General features: G+C 40.9%; 1 protein-coding gene across 4 annotated transcripts in view; it reads left to right on the forward strand.

Moving 5' to 3' along the window:
* LOC117351714 (protocadherin alpha-C2-like) overlaps positions 1 to 11352 on the forward strand; it is a 101975-nt gene extending 90623 nt beyond the window's left edge. For all 4 annotated transcript variants that reach the window (XM_033927452.1, XM_033927451.1, XM_033927450.1 and 1 more), the window contains exon 4: positions 9475 to 11352. In XM_033927452.1, coding sequence (XP_033783343.1) covers positions 9475 to 9797 — 323 coding nt within the window. In that variant the 3' untranslated portion in view covers positions 9798 to 11352. The remainder of the gene's footprint in view (positions 1 to 9474) is intronic.
* Positions 11353 to 11856: the final 504 nt, after the last annotated feature.

Genomic DNA, 11856 nt, shown 5'->3' on the forward strand with positions numbered 1-11856 from the left:
GTAGCAGTTCATCTCAACCCAGTCCTAGAAGCACGAAGATCTAAGGCCTGATTTAAATTTATCAAAGGAGGATTGAAGACATAGGGTTACAGGAAGTGAGTTCCAGAGTACTTGGCCATGAACTGAAAAAAATGCATTTGTATATGTGTTCATGTATTATCTCACGATAGGCAGGGATAACTGTCCATTACCTCAGGTGCAAAATGAGTACCTCAATATAATAGGTAAACTAATTTGATTGTAACCAGAGAAAGGCAGGATATCAAATCCCATCATCTTTTCCTTAACACACATTGCTAAGGTTAGGAACTTTTCACAATTTTGGCAGCAGGAACATGTGTTAAATAAAAAAAAGTCTAATACCCCCTTTGTATAGTAGTGACATTTTGTTATAGGAGTCATTGTGACCTTGTCCCATGTTTCTTTACTAGTTTGATTTTTGTCTCTTTGTCCTTTTTCTTATATAAAAATATATAAAATTTACTCTAGGCCTCTTTTACAAAGCCGTGCTAGCGGCTGTGCTGCGCTAACGGCCACGAAGCCCATAGAGATTTAAAGGGCTTTGGGGCTGTTGCCGCACAGCAGCCACTAGCGCGGCTTTGTAAAAGAGGCCTTAAGAACAAAACAAACCTAGAATTTTATTTAACAAATCTTTATTAGGAGTCATTCGATGTTTGCATATCTGAATACTGAATTTTGCACTCGGTTTTCAGATATGAATCAAGTCTGGGAATATCAAATTCTTTATGTTGCAAAATTATTCATTAGTTCAGCGAGAAGCATCTGCAGCGTCAGTGTGGAGACAGCAATAAAATAACCAAGCAGAAGATTAATCAGATTAATTGCAGACTGTCCGCGATTCACTTTTTGCCTTTATACCATTTTTAGTTCTAATAGACTGCCATATTTTGCAAAGTGAGACACTGTAATTATGCTGACAGGAAAAGCTCAGATAGTCTGTTTTGAAAAATAAAATGTTTTTCAAAGCCTTTTCAATGAAACATTCCACATAATTGAAATTGTCAAAAGCTTTTAGTGAAATGACCCTGTAATGCTTAAAAGGGGCAAAATGTTGATTAGGAGGAGGAGAAATTCTTTTCGAGCATGTCAGGACCTGGGTGCTTTAATTTCTCTGCAGGGGAAACTGAACCTTTCTTTCTGAAAGAGCACATCTGCTTCTCACAGTCTGCTTTCTCCTGACAAGGATTTCTAAGAAAGCAGGAGAGAAAGACAAAGAGACAAATCACAGAATACGGGTGATATTTTCCTTATGGAGCATGAATGCCACCTGCTTCTAGTAAACACCAGATTGCGCTGGTTGTGGATTATGGTCTCAAAAACAATACAGCACAATACGTCAGAAAAAGCAACGATCATTTATAGCACGGGGGAAAAAATAGCACAGACATACTATTCCTGCTGGATAGATTTCCCACTGCAGTGAGACAATGTCTTGTGATATAAAGAAGCATAGCCTGCAATTAAGCACAGTTTAAAGAGCTTCTGGAATTTCATGTATTATGAACTTCATCCTATAGTGCTAGCTTTTTAGAACTGTCAAGAATGTGTGACAAGCATCAAAGAGTTGTAACTATAAGCAGGTATTCTGAAAGTTGTAATGCATGCCCACAGCACTGATATATGATCTTACAGTTATGCACAGACTAGGAAAGCTAACTTTTTTAAATATTTCTTTCAATAATTTTTCTTTTAAACTTTTAAAATGATGTTTTATACCATACCGGCAGACTAAAACATAGCAGGGATTGGATGTCACGGAGAGCCAGACATTATCAGAAAGACCTAGATCAGGGGTGCACACGCGTTTTTGGCTTGTGAGCTACTTTTAAAATGACCAAGTCAAAATGATCTACTAACAATAAAATAAAAAAACAAACAAACACAAAAAACATTGTATGCAGAGAAAATGTTAATTATAATTTATATTAGGTTGGTTTTTTTTCCCCAAAGAGGTCAAGGCAGATGATTTTAAAATATGCAATGTCATCTCAGTAACAACTATACAAAAAATAGACAAATATGTCCCCTCTCCTTTTACTAAACTGCGATAGCAGTATTTAGTGCAGGGAGCTGCGCTGATAGTCCCGCGCTGCTCCCGATGCTCATAGGCTCCCTGTGCTAAAAACCGCTATCGCGGTTTAGTAAAAGGGGGCCATAGTGCAAAATATAGACAGCAGATATAAATTCTCATAACGGACACATTTTGATCACTAAATTGAAAATAAAATCATTTTTCCTACCTTCATTGTCTGGTGATTTCATGAGTCTCAGGTTGCACTTTGTGACCGGGCCCGTCCCTGAGTAGGTGGGAAACCGGGCTCAGATCACAGGTAGATTTATTAATGCGCCTTTTATATGGCTGGATGAACAAAAACCCGGATGACGGATTTCTTAGGAACTGGAACCAGGTTTATTAAAGTTTTCAAAAAAACCCCAAAAGAAACATGTTGGAACATATAGTATGTTCTTCACCCTTTCCTCCACCAAGCACAACAGGGGCTTCAGTTCTTGTGCCCTGCCTGGAGCTTCCAGGTCCATAAAATAAAGCAGGTTAACCTCCCAAACCTCCCAACAGAAACAAAGCCAAGGTTTGGCTTCCAAATTCTCCCACACCAAACGTGTCCAGGGTTAATGAACGTAGCCCAGCCCAACCTGGGCTAACTTTCAGGAGCTTCTTACCCCTCCAAGTTCTCCAGAGGTAAGCTAGCTAAACAGTTCTGACCTTTACTTCTCAATTGGCCAGGATTACCCTGACCCTGCTTCAAACACTGCTAGTGTCCAGGTCTTCAATTAGCCTAGACTGGATTATTGAGGAAAGGGCAAGACCTCTCATATCTCACACTCCCCTATGTCCATGTCTTCCTCAGGCTCACTTTCCCCAGGAAGGCTGTTCATCTCCCAGTCATTAGAGTCATAGCCACGGCTGCTTCTCCACCCCGTGACCCCAGGTGGTTCTTCCCAACCCCCTCCTTGCCTGCATGTAAGCTCCTTGCTAACCTGTCCTCTCCAAGGCCAGTCTTTTGGTCCACCCTCCCAGGGTTTGTCTGGCAAGGCAAGATAGTGTCCAGGGATTTCAATCTCCCGCCTGCTGGGCTGTCTCCTGGATAGCAACAGGAGCTCCTTGGAAGCTGCACTCCCTGCTGGTGGCTGGCTGATTGTGATTAGCCCCAGCTGAGTTCATCAACTGATTTCCCCTGGTTTGTATTTGAGGCTTTCTGACCTGCACACCTTGAGTGTTAACCCCACCCCCTCCTGAGTTGGGTTTAGGTTTCAGAGAAGGAGGAAAGGAGTAATAGGGGGACGAGTTAGGTTCAAATGCCCTCCCCCTCTGGCTCTTAGGCTGGGTTACGACCAGGTTTTCTTCTTCCCTTCCTGGCTGTGCCGGCTCCATGCCAGGTTTTCCTGGGACCAGGGCATGATGCATGCTGGGGTTTGTGGTTCTTTTGGCTGGGACAGGGGCTTCCCTGTCACAACTTCCTTCCTCTAACTGTAAATCCAATATTTCTCTTTCTTTCTTTCTGCCTCCTGCATGCTTCCTCTCCTCCTGATCTCATTCCATTTCCCAGCTAACATTTCTCTCTGTCCCTCCATGAGTCCAACATTTTCTTCTTCTCTTCTCTTCCTGCCTGCCCCCTGCCACCCGACACACACCATTCCCTCCCCTAACTTTTTCTTCCTCTCTCTCTGCCCCCTCCTCTTTCTTTCTTTCTCTTTCCCTGCCCCCCATTTATTTCTTTCTATCTGTCTTTCTTTCTCTCTCCCTGCCCCCAGGGCCGGATTTTCCTATAGGCTAACTAGGCTTCAGCCTTGGGCCTCAAGATCAAGAGGGGCTACATTCAAATTGTTAGCAAAATTAAAATTACACTATTCTAAAAACAGTGAACACTAAAACACTGAACCGAAAATAAGGAGAAATTCTATGCTTCGGGATCGGAACCGGCTCCGGTTGCAACTGGGCGCCAACTTGGCTTCTCCCTTTCTTTTTCTCGCCCTTGGAGGAGGATCTGGGAGGGAAAGACGTCAGTCCGGAAACAGCTGGGCAAAGCCCAGCCCCACAGGGAGAGAAGCAAAATGTGGATCCGTCAGGACAGGGCGGCCCAAACTGGCATCGGGGGTGGGGGTGGGGTGGGGGGTTTCAGTGGAAGGGGTATGGGAGGCAGGCAGGCTGGTATCGGAGGGGGGTGGGGGGGTTTAATGGAAGGCAGACAGGCAGGCAGGATGGCATGGGGGGGGTGTTCAATGGAAGGGGGATTGGAGGCAGGCGGGCATCGGAGGGGGGTGACTTGGGGCACTATGGACATAGGAAGGGGCAATGTTGTGTGTTATGTTTGATTAGTTATTGTTACAAATACTATATATGGTGCTGAGAATAAATGTCCAAATAAGTGTTCTGGACTTTTTTTTATTTATTATCCGTGTCACATGTTTTATAAAGGTTAGTACCAATAACAACATGTTTCATTTAACATATTGATATATATCACAGTAATGATGTATTTTATTATCTCTCATGTAATTTACAAACTTAAAAATGGGAGGTGAAAGGGCCTCATAAGTGGAATAGCCTAGGGCAGGGGTGTCCTATGTCGGTCCTCGAGGGCCGCAATCCAGTCGGGTTTTCAGGATTTCTCCAATAAATATGCATGAGATCTATTAGCATACAATGAAAGCAGTGCATGCAAATAGACCTCATGTATATTTATTGGGGAAATCCTGAAAATCCGACTGGACTGCGGCCCTCGAGGACCGACATTGGACACCCCTGGCCTAGGGCCTCTTTTCATCTAAATCCGGCCCTGCCTGCCCCCCCAATCCACCACCGCCAATTTCTCCCTGCTTCCCCAACGCTGCAACAGGCCAGGCGCGTGCAGCGACTGCACGAGCACCAAGCCCACAAGCCTTCCCCCCAGTGTCGGGAAAGCAAGGAGAATGCAAAGGCAATGCGAGTCTATCACGGAGCCCAGGATGGGCTCTGTGATCGACTCGCATTACCTTTGCAATTGACCTTTTGGACACCCCCGACCTAGATGCTTGCCCTGGGTAGAAATGAACTGGGACCTTTTTGCTTCATTTTATGGATAAAAGGACACATTCTTTGATAAGACTGGAAAAAGTGTAATTTCCTGATGTACAATGGGAACTCTTCGGTTATGAAATTCAGCTTAACTGTTTAAGACGTCCTTTTACTAAGCTGTGGTAAAAAGCATTGCTCAGTTTTAGAATCAGCAGGAACTACTCACGTGCTAAAAAATAGAATTTATTTTTTGAGCACTGGGAGCAGGACAGGGGGTGGATAGTAGGCATGTTCTGCATTGAAGCCCAGATTCTGTAACCAGCGTTGTGGTCAGCAGCCACCGATCGCTTGTCAATCATTTCCAGTGCCTACCTATGATGTGAGTCAGACCTACGGAGGCACTTTAGGCTGCCTAATGCTACTTCTGGCATTAGCCATGCCCACAGTGACATTCAGCAGCCCGAAGCGCCTCCATAGGCGTGATTTTAGCACTGATATTTTAGGCACTGGAAAATGGTTTGTTTTTTCCCTTCTTCTTCCCCTCTCAGTAGTAGGTTTGAGGTTTCCAAGTGCATAATTTTGAGTGTAATGAACTACAGCCCTTAACACGCAGTTAGGGGCTGATTTATTTATAGACAACAAACTTACGTATCAGTGCGTTGGTTAAAAACTGCTTTTATAAGTTGAGGATGATTCGATCATTGGTTCCCCTTCTCGACGATAAGTCCCTTAACACATTGGTCCATTCTTTGGTGATTTCTAAATTGGATTATTGTAGCTCTCTATTAAAGGGGACATACCTAAAAGACATTAAACGTCTCCAACTTATTCAAAACACAGCAATTAAGATAATTTCAGACGCAAAAAAATTTGACCATGTCACCTCTTTGCTACAAAAAGCTCACTGGTTGCCTGTCATACATAGGATAACATACAAAATTGCTCTTCTTGTTTTCAAGACTATTCAAACCAAAGCCCCGGCATTTATAGATAGACTTTTGATTCCGTATGACCCCCCTAGAGCCCTTCCCTGAAAATAATTGGAACTTGTCATACTCTTATTTTTTCCGTAACAGCTCCTATGATTTGGAATTTTCTTCCTCTATATTTAAGAACCAAACTAAATCCGCAGTTCAAAAGCAGTTTAAAGTGCTTTCTTTTTAAAGATGCCTTTAACTGAAAATGCACTACTTTTAACTGAAAATACAATACATATTAATCTTAACAATTTCTAGTATTGATAATTTTAACAGTTTCCAAACTTGATATATATATATATCTATGCCAGCAATTCTTCATTCCCACCCCTTATGTGTTTACCATCTATGTACCTTTTCTTAAAAATTGTAGTTCTTCCCCTTTTTCCTATTGTCTCTCATGGCTAATAAGGTAGTTATCCAAGTATGTCTCATAAAGAATTATGTATGTTTAATCTCTTAAAATGTTAATGTTATTTATTTATTATTATTTTTTTTTAATCTTTGTACAACGCTTAGTACCTTTGGATAAGCGTTTAATCAAAAAACATGAATAAACTTGAAACTTGAAACTAGTAATGGCGCCATAAGTTAGGCAGCGGTAGGCACCCTACCGCCATCTAATTTACTTGGTTTAATTAGCTTTAATCAGCACAGTAATTGATTGCATTGTTTAAAACCAATTAAAATGTCATTAAAAATGTAGGCGCTGGAATCACATCAAAGTAGGTACGGTTTCAGCTGGAAATGACCTTAGACGTGATTCATGTCAAACATAGACACCGGTAATGTAGGCCTTTGAAACCCTGGCCTACATTTCCAGTGCCTATGTTTTAACAGTAGTTGTGATTCGCGTGATTGGCACAAGGATGGCACTGTTTTTGTAGGCAGTCGCCAATGACGCTGTTTTTGTGGGCAGTCGCCAATGTAGGCGCCATTTGCAAAATCTGGCCCTTAATGTGCGGAACAGGCTCAACCATATTAAGAGTTTTTGCAGTTACTGCATTTTTCAGATTTTGATCCTTTGAGGGTGATATGTAGGGTTACCCAATTTTCCTTTGGGAAAATCCGGACCCATGGCCACGCCCCCAGGATCGCCCAGTTCCGCCTCTGTCGTGTCCTGTTCCGCCCTCAGCTCCGCCTCTAGACAGTATCAATGCATGCGCGGGTGTGATGTCACCGCGTTATATCTGCACATGCGCAGATGTCTGGTAACCCTAGTGATACTGAAGTTAGTATGTTGCACTTACCATGCGCTAACTGGCTAATGCAGAGTTAATATGGAACCACTTACTGCTTCCTAAATAGGAGGCAGTAAGTGGTCCTGGTTAAATCTCAGCATTCATGCACAACCTGCAATAAAAATAGTGGGAAAGCCCCCAAATACTGCAGCTACTGCGCAGTAGAATCCTGTGTTTAGCTGCAACAATTGCAAATTTTAGTGCATTTTAGTAAAAGGACCCCTTTGTATTCAGTTGTATTGGAATATTGCTTAATATAGAATTGTTTATTCTCTATGTGTTATTTGCAAATGCCTATAAAAAACATGATCAAAAAAAGCATAAAAAGTCGCCTGAAATAATAAACTACATATCTTTTTCTGCGGCTTCACAATGTTAGAAATCAGGGCCTGTGTAGAATAATGCAAATTGTTCACCACACATTGATATAACACTGGCATTCGCATCACTCCTCATATACACACCACTAAATAAAGACATATAAATTCATATAAACATAACATTTTCATACATAAATAATTCAGTGTAGCTTAACAACCACAAACCTTTGAGCTATTCGGTGTCGAACTAGCTCAGCTCACCAAATTCATCACATTCCAGCAAACCCCACTTCCCCCAGCAAGACTCGCGGCATCGCAGAATCATGCCGGCCACCCATGGCGGTTCTGCACATGAGCAGAATAAGCACATAAAATACATAACTTCATAAGCCACACTGTCCACAATTCGCCCCCATAACACATTTCCGCAAAAGCTGCGACCAACCCAACCACCACCCACCAAAACCAAACAACCCAAAAAACTGGGAGGGCGGGAAGGGAACAAATTTAACCCTTCCTACCCACCTCTTCCCACACTCCCACCCTTCCCAAAATGATTTAACCCGCCAAAATCACCCTTAATCCCACACCATTCCTCCATCAATCACCCTTCACCCTTCCTAACAACCAACCCTCCTGTCCTAGTACCCCAACCACCAATCCCTGCCAGCCTCCAGCTCTCACTACCAACCCTCACATTCTAACCCCCCCTCCATCCCCAGCCCACTGTAACTACTGTATAAGGGTTCGCTCAGCCACTGTTATCAGCTTAAAGCTAAACTGTAAGCTCCCTTAACAACTGGTCAGTATATAAAACTGGGGATGATTGCAGAGATGCATTAGAACAGGGGTTTTTAACGTTGCTTGATTCCCACACCCCTTTAATTGATCAAAGAAACCCTCACACCCTCTTCCTTAAACCACATGTCCACTAGCGATTACCAACAGCTACACATATCTCTGTTAGCTGCTAACAGTGCTAACTTCTAATATGTTACGAAAATTACAGTAGTACATAAGAACATAAGAATGGCCTTACTGGGTCAAACCAATGGTCCATCAAGCCCAGTAGCCATTCTCATGGTGGCTAATCCTGGTCACTCGTACCTGGCCAAAACCCAAGGTGTAGAAATATTCCTTGCTACCGATACAGGGCAAGCAGTGACTTCCTCCGTGTCTTTCTCAATAACAGACTATGGACTTTTCCTCCAGGAACTTGTCCAAACATTTCTTAAAACCAGCTACTACCAATAACTACGCTGATAATTGTCTTCACTCTGTCTAGAAGGTATCAATAAATTGCCTCAGCTTTCAAGACCCTTCTCTGTACCATGCATGACCTCTTTCTGCATCTCTTGGAGGTGGGGCACCACTGGTTTAGAACCCCTGTGTCAGAGGAATAATTATTTTGTTAAAAAAATATTTCAGATAAATCCAGCCATTCTGTAAATACACGTGATAGCTGTTTCCTTATCTTGAGTACTGAGTGCTGGTCACGGAGGTGTTCAATGGTCTGGTTTGTTTTATTTGATTTACTGATGTCTGTTATTGAGGCATGTTATATGACTTATGGAATTTTATATTTTGATGTATGTGTGGGTTTGTCCAGTTTTGGCCTTAAAAAAATATCCGTTGTTGACGCAACGTGTATGTTATATGTAATTTGGTTTGATATGTAAGTTTGTATTTTGTTATAGTGTGTCTCTAAAGTGTTTCGTATGATAAATATAAATCTTTTATTTTGTATGTTAATATGTAACTCGCCCTGGATAAGGGCGGGTGAGAAATAAACAAACAAACAAACTTTCCTAATTCTGAAATTAGAAAAGTTGTAGTTTTATAGTAATACTGTGCAGTTCTTTTAAAATTTAATATCTCTTAATACTGTTTTCCATTTTCAGAGCCTGAAGCGGGAGAGGTGTCTCCTCCAGTGGGAGCAGGTGTGAACAGCAACAGCTGGACCTTCAAATATGGACCTGGCAACCCCAAACAACCAGTTCCACCAATTCCACCTGACTTCCCCGACAATTTTATCATCCCGGGGTCTCCGGCCATCATCTCCATTCGACAGGATCAGCAGGCCAGCCAAGGAAGCAAAGGTAACTTCATAACCTTTGGCAAAAAGGAGGAAACCAAGAAAAGGAAGAAAAAGAAGAAGCAGGGGAGCAAAAACCAAGAGAAAAAAGAGAAGGGAAACAGTGCCACTGACAACAGTGACCAGTGAGGAGATAGAATTTTTTGTAACAATGGCAAATATTTCTTATGTAGCAGCTCCAACTTCTTCCTACTGTTAACACACATTTCTGTGTGCACAGACTTCAGAAATCCAATTGAGAAGTTCACGTCAGTTTAACATGCTTAAAAGGTTTGGTCTTGCAAGCTTTCTTGTGTAAGACGCAAACCGTTTCCTCTCACTTGTTTACAACATCTAAACTGCAAATAGCAAGCTGGTTTTGACCCCTGTGAAAGGGAAAAACCTTATAGCTTCCAATAATAGGTTGCCATTTTTGCAATGGTATTGTAGTGTATGTTTTTTTTGTGAGACTGATGACATTTACAGGACAGGTTTGTGTTTGATTAAGGGAATCTCGTATCTGATTGGAAATACTTATGTGCAGGTAGAAGTTACGTAAAGGAAAGAAAAAATGCAAAAGGCAAGAAGGGCTATAAACTATGAAAAATATATGGACAAAATGAACAAAAGAGAAGCATGATGTGAAACAAGTTCTCAGATTTTCAAAATGGGCAAGAAAAATCCAAGAAAGGTGAGGGCTGGACATTTTCTTTCTTGAACCTTCATATGAATTCTTATCTTCTGTATGTGTATTGTCCAATGTGGAAATTAAAAGTGAGGCATGCATTTACTGCCCTTTCAGATATCAACATGTATGTTTTGTAGCAAACCAAAGGCAACACACTTTGAAGGTATTCTGCATTGCATCAGAAAGAATGTTGTTTAAGGTTCAATATAAGAGGGATTAGCAAGAAAAAAAGTGACCAGTGGTGAAGTTTTCCTGTTAAAAGTCCTTGTTCCACTTTGTTTAATATTTTATTCTGCCTCATTTTCTCTGAAATGTTCAGGAAATTCTCCATATCGCATCCACAAGTGGAAAACCTTTCGTTACTTAAGATGTATGTCGGTTGACGGAGGGAAAGGTTTATTGGTACAAACAAATATCGTGCCCTATTGCCTAGCAAACGTAACCTAATCTACAGCCATTATGAACTATAATTGCTGGTGCTGCTATTAAAGTGCTTTAGAGAAATTGCCTAAAACATCTGTATTATGTCAGCCATCTGCCAATCATGGGTTTCTCTGCTCAGATCCCTCTGGGTGTCTCTTGCATGTATTATTAACAATTGCAACCACATCATCCGTTTCAAATTTATCTGCACTTTGAATACACAAGATATGTTCCAACAACCTGTCCACATATACAGATGCCACTTCAAAATATTTCTCCTATAGATATTAATAAAAAAAATAAACTAAGCTTAGAAATGTACAATGCCATAGTGTTCCCTTCCCACAATCCCTCACGACTTGATTTTTACTTTTCTTACTGAGATTATGATCTACTGATCCTACTAACATCCAAGAGGTGAAAATAAAGTACTGTATGTATGCCCTATGCTCTTATAAATCCCCAAATATATATTTATTCTCTGCTCGTATATGTGAATGCAAATGCAACTATTTCCTATAGTTGACTGTAAGCTTTACTGTTGAATGTAAATCCATGTTATTGTTCTTTATTTGTACACTTGTGGAAAAAGTGGCACTGTTGATTTTTTTTTTTTTAAATCACTGTTAATGATCAGTTCTTTTTGTTTATGAAACACAGTAAAATACCTTTCTTAAATCAGGAAGTATATGAATTTTGATGCATTATTTATAATTATATTTATGTTGCTGGAATTCAGCTTAACTGTCAAATTACTTTTTTCGGGTTGGGCATCAACACAGTAATTATCATTATCCCACCAAAATTTGGTCTGACAAATAAAAAAAAGAATATTATTTGAACATCATTTTATACGTAAAACAAAGGCATTATGAGACACCGTGGATTACAATTTTTGATAAAAGAAATGGTTATTTCACTAAAGTGCAGAAAACAGCAGTATATAATCTCTCTGCTGTACTGTTTTATTTTATAGCTGTTGAATTTGATCAGATTTGTATACTAGAAGGCATACGGTAACCTAATGAATATTATACGCTTAAAAAAAACTTTATTGATAAGCAACTGCAATGCTGCAATGTAATAAAAAAAACACAT

The sequence above is a fragment of the Geotrypetes seraphini genome, chromosome 18 (genome assembly GCF_902459505.1).
Source record: "Geotrypetes seraphini chromosome 18, aGeoSer1.1, whole genome shotgun sequence".
Lineage (NCBI taxonomy): Eukaryota > Metazoa > Chordata > Amphibia > Gymnophiona > Dermophiidae > Geotrypetes > Geotrypetes seraphini.